The 16,225-nt window shown below is 44.0% G+C and overlaps 1 protein-coding gene across 14 annotated transcripts in view; it reads left to right on the top strand.

The window, feature by feature from the left end:
- cep112 (centrosomal protein 112) overlaps positions 1 to 16,225 on the top strand; it is a 238,026-nt gene that overhangs the window by 101,792 nt on the left and 120,009 nt on the right. For all 14 annotated transcript variants that reach the window (XR_005131447.1, XM_037545025.1, XM_037545026.1 and 11 more), the window contains one exon: positions 14,276 to 14,411. Coding sequence is in view for 13 of the 14 variants with exons in the window: in XM_037545025.1 (XP_037400922.1) it covers positions 14,276 to 14,411 (136 nt within the window). In the remaining variant the exon portion in view is untranslated. The remainder of the gene's footprint in view (positions 1 to 14,275; positions 14,412 to 16,225) is intronic.

Here is a 16,225-nt window from a genome sequence, read left to right as displayed (position 1 = left end):
CCCTGTCTTTACCTCCACTTAGAAAGAATAAGATGTCCCCTAAATTTTCCCCTTTTCCATGCAAATGAGTAGCTGCGTGATGATTTGACTTGTGTTTCCGTGGCAACGCCACACAGAAGTGCAATGCTTGAATAGAAAAAGAGCGAAAGTTTCCATCTTTCATCCTTGTGTCTCTGATCATCAGAGGAAATTAGCATGTCGGCAAAGATGTTGTGTGCAAAGCAGTTGTGCATTTGGCGACCGGCTCTGAATGTTCAAACGAGAACCGGCTGCATACGATATTTACCGAAAAAAAAAGAAGGAAAGAGAGAAAATGACAATGAACTTCTTCAACATCTGTCTTTCTCTGTGCGCGGTTACAGTTATGAGAACTGGCGCTCTCTCCTACACTGCTGCTGCCATCTCCTCATAACCTCTTTTTCTTTAATCATAACCATTTCGGGTCAGCGGGTTCACTGTCCTGTTCACCTGTGCACCGACGAGATTGAGTCTATTCAAAGCTCCTCTCCTTCACCTTGATTTCTCTGGATTGAGGCTCATTTGCGCGCTTCAGCTTTCGCTTTCATCGCTTTTCAAAGACCTACAACATAATGAGGAGGACACAGGATCAGCGGACGCTCTTTTCAAGGCTCGTTTAAATTGGCCGTCAACGCTGGTAAAGCGAGAGCGCCGTCTTAATCTGTAGCGGGGAATGCCAGTGTAAACCCCCTCACGTGAATGGAGTGCACCAGGGCCGCATTCTTGGCCCGCTCATGTTGTTCCACGTCCGCAGCTGCAGAGCTCGCTCTGCAAGCAGCCTCTCGGCTCAAGCTGTGCGCAGAATGAGCCAACGGAGTTCTGGCTGCAGGGGGAGGGTGAAAGGGTCACGCTCTCAGGGATTCAGAGGCCAACATCAAACAGCCTAATCACTCCAATCCCGCTGGATCGGTCTGGGGGATAAGAATAGGCTGGATAACAAACTAGCTGGCCCTGAAAAGCTGCTCTTCTCTTTTTCTCTTTTTATTTATTTATTTGTTTATTTATGTTTTGTTTTAAACCAGATAGTGTTGCATTCCCTGGATGAACCGTATCAAGTCCATTTTGTATTTTATAAAACTCTTTGCTCACCATTTAAAACGTTTAAAGCGTTTAAAAAGCATTTAAAACGAAACCCGAGTCTTCGTCATAGAGACTTTGTATTGTTTCTGATTAATAGCTACGCTGCTGGACTTGCCTAGATTCATTTGGTTCTTTTCTCTGAAGGTTCTCTGAACTGGCCTGTGTTGTGATGTGAGGCGAGTTCCCTGGCTTCAAATGTGCTATGTTTCTATTAAAAGCAGCCTAGGCCTGAGTTGAAAGGCATAGGCTTAAGACCTGAGGCTCCCTCTCGCCAGCCCAGCCATCCAGCATTACAGCAGCAGAACAAAGCCCCCCCCAACACCCCCACCCCACACCCAAAAAAACTCCCTCCTTTTTTTTTTTTTTTTTTTTTTTGATTTCTACCAACTGTGACCTTTTTTGATGTGGAGAGATGGTCGGAGCATGGAAATCAATAAGCCCATGTGCATTTGAAGCCACCTTATCTCAGCCCACATTCCTTCCCGGCGTCGGCAGGTACAGGTGGGGCTGGACCGGGCGAAGGGGGGGTGGAGGCCGTCTGAACACTGTCTGCCTCTACCCGTCTTGGTACAAGGTTAGAAGAATCCATTCATTGATTAAGAGCTAGTAACAGGTCCAAAGCTTTTGAGCCACCTGGCTCACCTGTCCGATCTGTTAAAGTCAATTAAAGGTCCATCTGTCTCGGTCAGTGGTGCTCCACTTGCTTTTAATGGCCTGCAGGAGTTATTCATAAACACATTATTGGCCAAGAATGTGGGCTGTGTCTTATCTCACGATGAAGCAAGCTTAGTTTAGATGCCGCTGCCTTGTTCTTGTAGGCAATAAGCAAACACTATCTGATTTTCTTTTACACCCAAGGCGTGTTCAATGCCGTTATGGCCAAAAAAAAAAGTGGAATCTGATCCACAGTCTGATGTGAGTGCAATTCAAATGCATGCCCATGCCTCTTAGTCATCTCAGACATAGATGCCACTGTTTTTTTTTTCAAGGTAAATGCTGAGACGTCCGTGTTTTAAAAGCCGTTCCTCCTTGTTTAACATGACTGTTGACCCAACGTCATGTCATTAATGCACGTTTACTCCCCCTCATCTGTTTTCCTTCCACAGCACGCCTTTTCTTCGTTTCGCCTTTGCATTGTTTATGAATTACGACCTGCGTACATGTGTGGCTAATACATGCCTGATGTTCCATACCATCCCCATAAATGGCTAATGAATCCAGAGTGTGCTAAAGGCATGGGAGAGAGAGCCCTTCACCGCTGAGGAAGGGAAGAATTCATCCCGCCATTGCTAGGAAAGAGCGGAGAGGCGTGCCCTGCTGCATATCAGTGGAAAAGCAGCCAGCTGTTTCTTGCTATGCGCGCCTCTAAAGAGCATCTGAAAGCGTTTAAATCAAACACAGTCACAGCTTCCACCCAACGTTATATGCATCCCATCAGCCCCTCTAGCCTGCAGATCTTGCTCCTCTTACAGGGGGTGATTGAGCTCGCCCCGAGCACTTGGTGGTATGTGTGTGCTAGGATTTTATCTGGGCCTTAAGCTCAGAAAAACACTCACATAATGTAATAAGTGCAAATAAACATTAATACAGTGACTGCAGTGGCGATGCAATGGATTGAGAGAGCTTAACCATTTCCAAACCTCTCCTTCACAGCAACCCAGTATTCGTACTTGTCATCTAAACCACTAATCCGCCCATTGTAGAGCACCAACCATCTGCTGGAAAGTGGTAAATTGAATGACCTATTTCTTGCATGTTTCTTCATGTCCTCTTATGCCACATTATGATCTAAAAAAGCTAATAGACCATTTATGGTCAGTTGCTATGCTCAAAACTTGGAGATGCTTGTATATTTTGGGCATCCTTCTGATTGGCTGCCCTGTATTGTGCCTCGTTTAAAAAGCAGCCTGGAGTGAAACTTCAGCGTCACTTATGGCATCACGAAAACAGTCCATTCAAAATTGGCCACCTGATGAGTGGCGTATGGCCCGAGGTGTGAATGGTATATTTTGAAACTTTTAAAAATGTTTACATGCCACATGAACCTCTTTCATTTCAAAACGGTGAGTAAACGTTTTTCCACTTTTTTAAGTGAAATCTGTTGTGTGGGTTTGATGCATTAACCAGCTAAATCAGCCACGTACCGTGGGGTGATATACCGTGTGGAATTGAGGAGAAAAATCAATCAAGGGTCCTTTAACATTGTGTGCACATTGTTTTGTTCAGTCATGCGCAAACCGCATCCTTTAGCGGCCACCCCCACTTAAGACCCGAATGGGCTGACGGGAGGATGTTTTACGACGCATGTTGTAGCGCAGGCCTTTCGCAGCATCAGGGGAATGAAACTGATTTAAGGAGGCTCGAGCTGCGCCGGTGGGCGCTCTCAAACCCGATCCCACCCAGGAGGAGCAGGCACGGCGAGGCAAAGGCAGCTCAGCTGTACTTTCCTTGGTGGTCCCCACTGTCATATCGGTTACAGTCAGAAATGCACTACGCAATCAGACCAGCAGAGTCATTATCATAGCTTTTGGCCTGTGGCTTTTTCCATATTGGCTTGCATTGAATCGCCACTGATTAGCAGGACAAGAATTCTGCTCTTGATGTGACTTGTTCAGCTCGCTTTTTTACAGCGTTGCAGTAAAGTGAGCAGTGAAGCAGTCAGAAAACTGTTGCCAGCTATTTCTTCACCATTGAAGCTTCTCAAAACAAATATTTGTGATTGCATGCAGGCAGTCTGGGGAGGAGGAGAATAACCCAGCAGTGCGTTTTAACAGTATGTTGATTTGGTAAAGGCTAATCCCTCAGCTCTTCCGTCTCGGCGCTGTAACAGAGAAGAGATTTGGTCCCTCTCTTTTGCACGCTCTGACATTCCTGACACAATGGTGCGTTAGCTGCTAATGTCACACTGCAGGGCCTTCTCTGCTGCGCTGGCCTGATTTTGCCTCTTAGATCCAGCCGCATTAAATCTCCAACAAATGCGCTTCTGATCATCATAGACAGCCTCCATTTGCCGTCTTTAACTTCATTACTGTCGCCTCGCTCTCTTTCTCTCCCCCTCACCCTCTCGCTCTCGCTCTGTTGGACCTCAGACAGAATATTTGACCATGCTTGTGTGGTGTTAAGTCTTCGCTCTTCACAACTCCGGCTGGTGTTATTTTTGAACTTTTGCGTATTTGCATGCCAGTCGAGGAGCTTGGGAGCCCAAGCTCTAACTGCAGTGTTTCTTGCTCTCTGGAGAGAGAGTGGATGGTGATGGGGGCGGGGGAGCTGTTAGAGGGAGAGAAGAGAAGCAACGGCGTGCTTCTTTTTACGCCGCTGAATATTTCAGCTTTTCATTTTCCCCTCGCGTTTCATTTCCCAGCTTTGATCTCTTTCTGGATTTGTTAGCATTCTGCTTCTACAAACTGGCGAAGTGGCTGGTCTCAGCCTTTGGACTGGTCTGGAGCCCATGTGGGATCCATACGGCCGCATACTTGTAGGTATTTTGACATTCAGTGTCCGTTTCCCTCCACCCCCTCAGCCTTCATAAGAGTAAGGCGGTAGGCCAAGGGCCAAATGTCACCTCCTCTGCACAGCTTTGATGGCCCTGACTCTGTGCGAGATGTACCAGTGATTCATCACTTATATGGCATCGCTCACTTCTGCTGTATTCCCAGTTTCTACTCTGAAATACTCTGCATATGCACATTCCCACAGGCAGATGTGGGTAAGTATCATGCAAGCCACTGTCCAAATGTGCTGACTTTGAACATCGTGAAGGCTCGTATTTCTCAGGACCATAACATTTGTCGTAGTCGGTGTGAACGAGTATACTGATAATTACATTTCAGAAGAAGAATGGAATGAGTCCTGCATTATTAAACGTGCGTCCTTATTCAGTATTCAGTATCAATTAAGTAATTCCAAGCATATTCAGTGATGTTCAGGTCTGGGTGCTGGGGCGGTCAGTTCGTTGTCCTGGGAACGCCAGCAGCTTTTCCTCATGGAAGTGAATTGTCTTATCCAGTCTCGGAAATATCATCTGAAAAAGCTTGTGCCTAATGACTGTTTTGACTGGAAATAGAGGAATTTCAGGCCGTTTCCTGCAGTTTGAAATCTCAAATGGTTTATATAAGTTTATATTTCAGTAACCGGTTGACCTAGATGCGATTTCTACTGTGCGCAAGACCCAATGGTGTTTGATTTTGAGGTGAAACTGCCCTACAAAAATCCATCTGTAGTAGACGAGTGTGCCCGACACTCAGTGTGTTGTCAAATGTTATTTGGTCAGAATAATATTTGTTCCTTTGTCATGATTTGGCCAAAAATGACAAATTACAGAATAAAGTCCTTTTGTATGTTGTAATCGATAACCATATTTTAGTATCAGAAACAGTACAAGTCTATTTAAGATGCTTAAATACTGGTATGCGATGATTCAGACATGCAGTTTGCACATTTCAAACCTGCCGGCTAGAAGCTTGATGGCTGCATTGGCCTCGTAGCTCCACTGCACAATGAAACAACTTTAAACACCTAACATTTGTACTAAAATCAACTACAAGAAGAAAACTGTGAGAAAAGTTTGGTTTTTATCTAAACTACCGAACCCTTTAAAAGCGTAAAGTGAGAATTTTGTGACATACAGTTAAAGTAAATCCAGCTTACATAGACAGACAGACAGACAGACACTCCATTGATCCCATGAGCAATATAGGACTCTCTATAATTATCTTGAGAATATGGTTAGGATTAAGCCTGTACGTGCAGGAATTCTGCTTCAGAATTCAGGAATTCTTCAGCTACGGATATTCTGTTTAGATTCAGCAGGAAACGAGCTTTTCAGAGACATCGCACAACGTGTTTAGACCTAGTGTGGATGGAGCTAAACCTTCATTAGAGTTAGAGTTGGTAAGATACATTTCTGGTATTTTATTTATTTAGAGCTTTGACGGTTTACAGGTTAAAAGACTTAATATAGAGTATATAGGCAATTTATGCTGCCTGTAGTGTCTTGTCTTAATGTTTCTATCACATAAAAACTAAATTACAAATCTAGGATTGATCGGTTTAAACGCTCTGATGAGAAGAATTGATTTCACTGTCGTCTGAGTGCCGTTACATGTATTTTTATACGTCTGTGTGGGATGGCTAGGCCACCACGTTTTGCTTTGCTTGACCCATGTGTTTACACCCCAACCCCCCCATTTCCGCCACGAGTGCGAGTGCCCACATAGGAAATGGAAAGCGAGCAGCAGGAAAATGAATGGGAAGCCGAGGTCCAGTGCTACATTTGAAGGCTGGGCGCAGCGGGCCTCTCTAGTCATTTTTGTACCGCGGCGAGTTCCCCATCGGCGCGCTCTGTTCTCCGCATTGGAGGCGTCTCGTGGTTTCAGAGGCTTGGAAAATGGACCCTCCTGTCTGGCCTGTGGCTAGGCGGAAGCTCCATCACCCTTTCCTTAAGTCCTCCCCCTTCTTCTTCTCCTCCTGCCCGCCAGCCACCCCCCTCGAGAAGCCCTTTAAGAGTGCGGGATGAGAAGGATTTCCTCTGGTTCGACAGCACGTCTTTAATTTGAGCCTCCTCTCCTTCCACTTCTCTGACCAGAAAACCCCATTCCGAAAAAGCCAGCGCAGCCTCGGTAGAGCTGGCATTCCCCTTTTACCGCCCTGCAATTCTTTATTCGTCCGCCGCCATCTCCATCCCTCGCTCTGCCCTCTCATCTCTCCCTTCTCTCTGTGATGGATGGTGACACACTGTCTGCTCCTCACTTCACATCACACGCTTGAAGCGCACCCACAGCGGCCCATACCAAAGGCAAAAGAATGTTCAGGGCATCTGCATGACCAAGAGACGAGTCTCAAAAGAAAGTCAGAGAAAGGACATCACCTGACAGGTCTTCCGACTGATCGTAGTCTCAAAGTCCAGCGTTAGGAAGCACATACTTCAACATTTAGTCCAAAGATATTCAACTAAAACTCGCGATGGTCCGGTTTTGTCAAATTTCTTGCTTTCAAAACTCCATGTAAACAAACTAACTGACTGGCCATTAATGATTAGTCCAGACAGCTAATAAAATAATGACACCCTATCATCTGCCTTCTCTAGATCCACAAAGACACAATGTAGCTCCTTCTGACCTTCTCTGTACTTCTCTACCAACACTCTCAACGCAAAAATTGCTCCTAAACATCTCCATACCTCCACAGGTATGTCATCTGGACCAACTGCCTTTCCATTCTTCATGCTTTTTAAAGCTGCCCTCACTTCCACCTTACTAATTCTCTGCGCTTCCTGATCCACTATCTCTCCCCCCGTCGTCCTCCTCTCTCTCTCGTTTTCCTCATTCATTAGTTCTTCAAAGTCCTCCTTCCATCTACTCATCACTCTCTGTTCACTGACTAGTACATTTCCCTCTCTATCCTTTATCAGCCTAACCTGCTGTACATCCTTTCCAACTCTATCTCTCTGTTTAGCCAAACGATACAAGTCCTTTACTCCTTCTTTACTGTCCAACCTCTCATACAGCTCATCATAGGCCTGAGCCTTTGCCTTCGCCACCATTCTCTTCGCTATGCGACTAGCCTCACAGTACTCCTGCCTACTTCCTTCATCTCTCTGGTTATCCCACTTTTTCTTAGCTGCCTTCTTCTTCTGAATACTCTCCTGGACTTCCTCATTCCACCACCAACTTTCCTTGTCTTCTTTCCTCTGACCAGACGAAACACCCAACACATTCTTGCCAGATTCTCTCACCACCTTAGCTGTAGTTTCCCAGTCCTCAGGTAGCTCCTCACTGCCCCCAAGGGTCTCTTGCAATTTTTCCCTGAACTGCCTGCAACCCACCTCCTCCTTCAGCTTCCACCATCTAATCTTTGGCTCTGTCTTCACTCTCTTCCTCTTCTTTGTTTCTAATCTCATTCTACAGACAACCACCCTATGCTGCCTTGCTACACTTTCCTCTGATACCACTTTACAATCTCCAATCTCCTTTAGGTGGCATCTCCTGCTAAGGATATAATCCACCTCCACTCTTGTATGTCACCCTGTGTTCTTCCCTCTTCTGAAAATACGTGTTCACCACAGCCATTTCCATTCTCTTTGCAAAATCTACAACCATCTGACCTCCCGCATTTCTGTCTTTCACACCATACATACCCAGCACCTCTTCATCCCCTCTGTTCCCTTCACCATCATGTCCATTGAAGTCTGCACCAATCACCAATCTCTCCTCTCTAGGGACACCATCTACCACTTCATCCATCTTACTCCAAAATTCCTCTTTCTCCTCTAACTGACAACCAACCTGTGGTGCATATGAACTGACCACATTCAAAATTACACCATCAACCTCCAACTTCAGGCTCATGATCCTGTCTGACACTCTCTTTACATCCAGAACACTTTTCCCAAGCTGTTCCTTTAGGATTATCCCTACTCCATTTCTCTTCTTCTCTACACCATGACAGAACAGTTTGAATCCACCTCCAATGTTCCTGGCCTTGCTTCCTTTCCATCTGGTCTCCTGGACACACAGAATATCTACCTTCCTTCTCTCCATAATGTCTGCAAGCTCTCTGCCTTTACCAGTCATTGTCCCTATGTTCAGAGTCCCCACTCTAACCTCCACACTCCTGCCTTTCCTTCTCTCTCGCTGCCTTCTAACCCGCCTTCCTCCTCTCCTCTCTGTTGATCTTCGACCTACAGTAGTCCAATTTCCACCGGCACCCTGCTGGTCAGCAGCACCGGAGGTGGTCATTGTTAACCCGGGCCTCGACCGATCCGGTATGGCAATCATATCTGTGATCCGCATGATAGTTTTGGCACAAGTTTTATGCCGGATGCCCTTCCTGACGCAACCCTCACCATTTATCCGGGCTTGGGACCGGCACCAGAAGTACACAGAGTACACCCCTAAATGGCTGGTTTACTCTGCTGCTTATCATAGCATGAAAACTGCACGAGGCTCATTCAGAGTGCAGTTCATATCAGTAAGAGCTTGCAGTTCGTTTGTTTCGAGCTCAGAATATTAGTACAATGCATGCTGTGTGATTTATATCCCTGTTAATTCTTTTACTTGTTCATAAAAATCCATGCATTTTCAGCTTTGTTGCATCCCATTCATTATATGTTATATAAATGCAGCAACAGCATTGAAAAACCACGTTATTAATTGAGAAGAGCAGATTAATGGGCGTTGATTAATGAGCCCTTCCTGAGTTTTAGAACAAGGAAAGCACAGAATTGGACACAAGGCAAGAGTATTCCAGGACTAGGGTTGGAAACCTCTGATGTAGATCATTTGTTATTGTATTTATGTTATCGTCCCGCTGGCAAGTCGCGTAGGATATTATTATCATTGGCATAAAGGAATGGGCCCAGATTATTTACTGTGAAGAGAGCTGCAGTCCGATGTGCGTGCCCTTTTCTGCGGTTGCAGACTTGTCCCCTATTTCTCAATCAGCCACTTCTTTCTTCTGCTTAAAAGACTCAAAGTTCAGAGGGCTATTTTTGCGGCTTCGTCTCTTTCCCATCTTTTCTTTCTTTTTGAGTCACTTCTTTTTTTTTTTTTTTTTTCCCTCTCCCTCCAAAGCGGGTTGCTCCACATCAGAGATCCGGAGAAGGTCCTTTTGTGTCTGCGTCTGCCCTGTAGGCATTCATGTTGTAAGGCAGATTAATAATTACAGAGTTACAGAGTACACAACATTGGAGGGGTGGAAAAAAAGACAATTTCTGGATCTTTTGATGTCAAACATGAGAGAGACCAAAATTACACTGGGGGAAAAAAAGAAAGAGGGGAGGAAAAAAGGTCCCCAACTTTTTTCCCTGTGTTTTCTCGCTCTTTGTTGACATTATTTCCTGTTGTTATTATGTCTGGCATTTGTGTGTGCATTAAAAAAGACAGTGACTAAAGCGGGACGGATCCCACATCAGAGACGTACTGTAGGTGGTTGTTTGTCATTGAACCATATGAAACACTTTGGGGCAAAGTTTTCATGTTTAGGACTGCTCGTTAGAGCGCTTTTTGTGAATGAGTAACCACAGGCTTTTTGTGAAAGTTGTGACTGTTATGAGTTCCGAGTTTGACTCGTCAAAAAGTGACTTCAGTTTATTTATTTGACTTGCGTTCAGGACCTCCAACAACTAGTTAGTCATTTATTTTTTATTCGTTCAGATGTTTTTCGCATGTGAAATGCAGAAAAACCATGCGTGTTAAAAAGTAAACAGAAAGCTCCCACATCTCAGCGTTTCTGTAAAACGTTTAAGAACCACTTCACACATTCTCACGCTTTGTTTTTTCACATGATCTGGCTTTTTCACCTGTGATGAGACAATGTTAAACGTCTGAAGTACACAAAAGTGCGCATTTTCACGTGGTAGACCACCCAAACTGCCACAGTCAGATAAGGAGCATTCAGAGATTTCATCTCTGAGAGATTTGCTCATCTTTCCACCGTGAGAACGACTCAACGCTGTGAGTCTCGAAGGATCCTTTATATTTCATGCAGTTTCACATGTGAACGTTGTCGCGTGATCTCACATTTGTCATATAATTATACACTTTTAACATGTAAAGTGTCCAAAAATCGTTTTTATTCACATAATTCTTTAGTTTTTTTTTCTGTAAGGGTGTTGAGAAGCTGTGACTAAGAAAAGGAGATCATTTTTAAAGTCAAACGAAGAAGCTGCTGGTGTTCTCAGTGCAGTAGACTGACCACCCCATGCACGTCCAGATTAGCTTTGGAAGTGTTTGGGGTTACCTGGATCGTGAGAAGGAGAAAATACGAAGCAACTTCTAAGACTGAACTTGGGAGGTGTGAAAACGTCCCTGCAGACTGAAAAGAAGCTGTAATGGGGCAAATGCTGGACACAAGTACTGAAAAAAACTACATATTTAGTTGTTAAGGCTTTTGTGGAATTTCCGGGAATTCCGGGTCTTCTGCTTTTCCCCCCTGATGCTTAGTGAAGGGTGGACTGTAGTGTGTATTAGACTCTCTCTCAGCTTCTTCCTGTTTGGCTTATAATTATTTCTTTTTTTTTTTTTTTTTTTCCTCTTAAATGCCTCACCTTCCTCCTTGACATCAAACAGCCTGATTTCATTACTCGTCATGTCGTAATCCATGTTGCCTCGGTGTTGTTGAGTCTTGTGGCTCTTTTGGATGTGGCAGTTACTGCGTTTGATTGCATGCTAATGTTTTGTCTCCCGGGCTCTAGAGAATCTTCCTGTCAATTAAAAGTAATTAACACAGTAATTACACTCACTCTTAGGAAAGGGAGCGAGGTGCCTTTCGCTTCGCCGATGCTGCTTACACACACACACACACACACACACACACACACACACACACACACACACACACACATTCTGAGAGGAACTTGACAGGCTCTTTGTAGCAGTCAGTCTCATCCCAGGCTGAGGACTATCTCAACTCTGACAGCTCTTTTGGCTGCTGTCTCTCAGTATTGTTGTTAGACATGGCGTCAAAGCTTTGTTTGTTTTGCTAGCTGGAGCGCTCTGGCTCCCACTGATCCCCCCCCCCACTCCACACCCCCACACCCGCCCCCCCCATCCCCTATGGTTTTGAAGTGCTGTAATGGGCACTGAGGTTCTCTATTCACTATGAAAAGCAGCTCCAATCAGGTGATGAAAAGTAGTCATCTTTTTCTCATCTTTTCTTTTCAGTCACGTTTTTCCTGTTTTCTCCCTCCAAAGTGAGTTTCTGCACAATATGTGAACCATTTATGCCTTTGTCTGTGTGTTTTTTCCACATTGTACGCCCGAGGACATTACAGGCTTGGATTGGGTTCTGTGAGGAGAGCTGGGCTAGCTCCCAATTCTCTTGGGTGGAACACTATAGATACTTTAGCTTATGTATTCAGACCCACTGTATTCAGAGGCTTTTTCTGACAGAATTGTGGATCATTTATAGACCTACTGTGTGTGTGTGTGTGTGTGTGTGTGTGTGTGTGTGTGTGTGTGTGTGTGTGTGTGTGTACAGGGTGAAAATGCCCTGGCTTCATAGAGAAACCAGAGAAAAACAGGTCTAAACAACAATGTCCTGACAAACAGAATAGCTCTTATTGTGTCAAGGCCTACATGTGTATATTTTTTTCTGTGTGTGTTTTTAGCTGAAAGGGCGAATTACCACCACTTTTCTGCTACTGAACATTACACTGGGCTTAGGTTTCGGTTTAGTGCTTATACAGTCCTGTGCAAAAGTTAGACCACCCTCTATTTATTTATTTTCCAGTCGAAGCAGCCGTTGAGTACAAGTTACATTTCTTAGCATCAGGGGAAGAAGCTGCAAAGCTACTGAACAGAAAAGTACACAAAAGCATGAATGACTGAATGTCTTTTTTTTGCTGGATGTAAATGTGCCCACCTTTTGCTTTTAAATCGGTTCCATACTTTTTGTCTTTTTTTTTCTGGAGGAAAATCTGAAAGGTTTGTTCTTCTTCATCTTCTTCTCACACTCCAGGCTATCTCATACACAATGTTGAGTGATGTTGAGGTTTGGGGTGACCAGTCCTTTGTTCTGAGAACACCAGCGGCTTCTGTGTTTGATTGGCAGTTGACAGCTTCTTGATAGCTGCACATCCTTTTAGGCCTTATAACATTGAGTTGTCTTTTCATGCGTTCCGTATATCGTTGTTTCCCTACCTGGTCCTCGGGGACCTCCAGGCGGTCCACATTTTTGCTCCAATCTAACTCGCAACACATGGGGATACGGGAAAAAATGTGTCTGGGGAGCCACAAGAATCAGCTAGGGAAGCACTGAACTCCAGTTTTGGGAACTTCTGTTTTGTCGTGAATGAATAACATTATACTCCATGGCCATTTCTGGCTGTAATTTAATAAATAAAGTGTGGTCTTTAACTTTTTCACAGTACTTTTGGTCCTTTTCTTTTACACCATTTGAAAACACATTTTGATGACAAGCATAATAAATAATCTAAAATGACTTATAATAATAATGTACAGTAGCTACTCTGAAAAAGGCATCTGATGAAATGAAAGCGTGTGTGTGTGTGTGCGTGTGTGTGTGTGTGTGTGTGTGTGTCTGTCTGTCAAAACTCTGTGTACCATATAAACAGGTGCGTAAAATCAAGCAGACAGCCATGCAGTCTCTATAGACAAACATTGGCAGTAGAATGAGTTGTACTGAAGAGCTTTAATCGTGGGACTTTCACAGGATGTTTCTTTGCAACACAGTTCAATAAATTGGTCAGCTGTTGCTATTTTTGTGAAATGGAAACGTCTTGGAGCATCAGCTCAGCTGTGAAGCGGTACACCACGCAAACTCACGAAGTCGGGCTGCTGAGTTCTGAAGTTTAGAAACTGTTACATCACTCATTAAAAAGTTCTGAAATGGGTTTCCATGGGCCGGCAGCTGCACAGGTCACTGTCACTACTTGTTTTCTTTGGACAGCAACAATACATAAACACATGTATGACATGTATGTTGACCCCACATCTTATACACTCACCTGCCACTTTATTAGGTACCTAGGATATTTGCTAAATGCACAATGTTGTGCAAAAGAAGCACCTAAGCACAATGTTTAATTTATAGCAGTAATAAGGCTGCTCATAAAAATACCTTAGAAAAGATGCAAATAAATGTACACTCACCGGCCACTTTATTAGGTACACTAGTAAATGGTTGGACCCCCTTTTGCCTTCAGAACTGCTTTAATTCTTCATGTCAGACTTTCAACAAGGTGTTGGAAACGTTCCTCAGAGATTCTGGTTGGTTATTTGAGTTCCTGCTGCCTTTCTATCATCTGGAACCAGTCTGCCCATTCTCCTCTGACCTCTCACATCAACAAGGTATTTTCATCCACACAACTGACCGCTCACTGGATATTTCCTCTTTTTCGGACCGTTCTCTGTGAACCCTAGAGATGGTTGAGCGTGAAAATCCCAGCAGATCAGCAGTTTCTGAAATACTCAGACCAGCCCGTCTGGCACCAACAACCACGCCACGTTCAAAGTCCCTTAAATCCCCTTTCTCCCCCGTTCTGATGCTCGGTCTGCACTTCAGCAGGTCGTCTTGACCACCTCTACATACCTAAATGCAGTGAGCTGCAACCGTGTGATTGGCTCAATCGCTATTTGTGTTAACAAGCAACTACACTGGCCAGTGAGTGTATATGACACTCTATCCTGATGTCTTTGTGTTTATGTGCATGCTCCAGGGACAAAGAGGAGCAGTTGAGCCGCCTGAGGGAGTCGCAGAGACAGCAGGCCCAGCAGGCAGAGCACGCTCTGGAGAGTTTTAAGAAGCAAGTGGAGCTCAGCTCTGAGAAGGCCTATGCTGACATGAAGCAGCAGGTGAGCCTCAGCCAACACTCCTCCCAACAGCTCACTCTCACTCGCACACTGATAATCCTAACAAGCCCGTCTCTGTGGTTTTGCTCGCAGTCAAATGACTAAGTTGGCTCTAGCCTGTGTTTTGGTTGTATGAGCTGTCCTATAGCACAGACAGGCAGGACTGAACTGATCAACAGGAATGGCTGGTTGTAAATCAGCCCAGCTAGTCCAGACTGTCTCACCGGATATCACCGCACAAATGGCCAGTCTGACACGCTACATATGGCAGTGAATATCTTACACATGTGCTTATCAAGCGTTATAATAAGCTGTTTATTTTTGGAGAATGGCCCTGGAATGTGGGTTGAGGTTTTTGCAGGGCGATGAACTCAAAAGAGGTGAGAACACTTGAATGAATATTGCAGTAAATTATTCCACCAAAGCAGAGTAGTGTGGTCAGAGATTTGTCTATATACAAACAATGGTTTTTAGTTACTTGGCACATTTAATATGGATTCATTAGCCGCACATATCAAAACAATAAGCCACAATAGGCTGTGCTTTGATTTTTTTTTCCTGAGTTAGTGATGTTGAAGTGAAATGTGTGGCCTGGAGTGGCTTATTGCTTTTATAAAGCGTCGACGACAGTCATCAAAATATCATGCAATATGATAAAATACTTCAATTTAAAATAATGAACAAGCACAATGAGCACTTAATTTCTGAGAAATGCAGTTTGTTTAGCACTGGCTATTGTTGCCAAGCAACCACAGGCCATTAAAAGAGTACAATCAATTTGTTACCCATGACTGTTCATTGTTACCAATGAACTTTTTTTGGCATGTAATCTTGATCATTTCATGGTATAGAAGGAAACTTTGCCTCAAAATGTGGCTACTTTTTATTAAATTGCTGTAATAATAATGTTAATTTATGGTAATTTAAGTGAAGTTCATCAAGCCAAGAGTGCCTTACATTCATTTTCCCACCCTGGGTTTAATACCGCTTATGGCAAAGATACAAAACTATCAAACATGTAAGACATTGAAGTGTGTGGTTGGTTAGTGTAGTGGTTAACACCTCTGCCTTCTACGCTGTAGACTGGGGTTCAATCCCCCACCAGGGCAGCACCCTAGACTATACCAATAAGAGTCCTTGGGCAAGACTCCTCACACTACCTTGGCCTAACTGTGTAAAAAAAACTGATCAAATTGTAAGTCACTCTGGATAAGAGCGTCAGCCAAATGCCATAAATATAAGTTAAATATTCTTTAGATGTTGTTTTTTTACAGTGACTCCTTCAAATCACAACCCAACTTTGAATATTAGGTAGCCGGTTAGCGATCTGCTGAGTTTAACGGCAAAGTTACGGAAATCTGTTTGAACAAAGCCAGTTTTCTTATGTTTAGCCGTGTTTTGGACCATTTCCGGTGATGCCTGGTCCCATCTATCAGTACACTAAAAATTCAGGTATTGCGAGTGGGTATAAGTACCTCAACCAATCGGGTTTTGGGACCAGAACTATCTGTTTTATAACATGCACTTAATGGCTCAGAACACGGCTCAGTCAGTCCGTTAACACACAGCCTTTTGTGGCTGATTGTCCTGTTCAACATCTATGAAGCAATAAATTCAAGTTTTATTCAAGGAACAATGCACACAAGATTTTACATTGTTGTTCAGCAGGACTCAGTCACTTTGTTGATGTACCTGTCTGTTTATGGTCGTGTTGCATGGCCCAACCTCTTTGGTTGAGGTTTATTCCAATTCAAGCAGCTGACATTACACAAAAGTGCTTTTCACAGGTTTTTCACAGGTTTATAAAAAAAGATGAA

The sequence above is a fragment of the Pygocentrus nattereri genome, chromosome 14, assembly GCF_015220715.1.
Source record: "Pygocentrus nattereri isolate fPygNat1 chromosome 14, fPygNat1.pri, whole genome shotgun sequence".
NCBI classification, from domain to species: domain Eukaryota; kingdom Metazoa; phylum Chordata; class Actinopteri; order Characiformes; family Serrasalmidae; genus Pygocentrus; species Pygocentrus nattereri.
The sequence above is the reverse complement of the archived record's forward strand: the minus strand, read 5'-3'. Positions and strand labels throughout refer to the sequence as shown.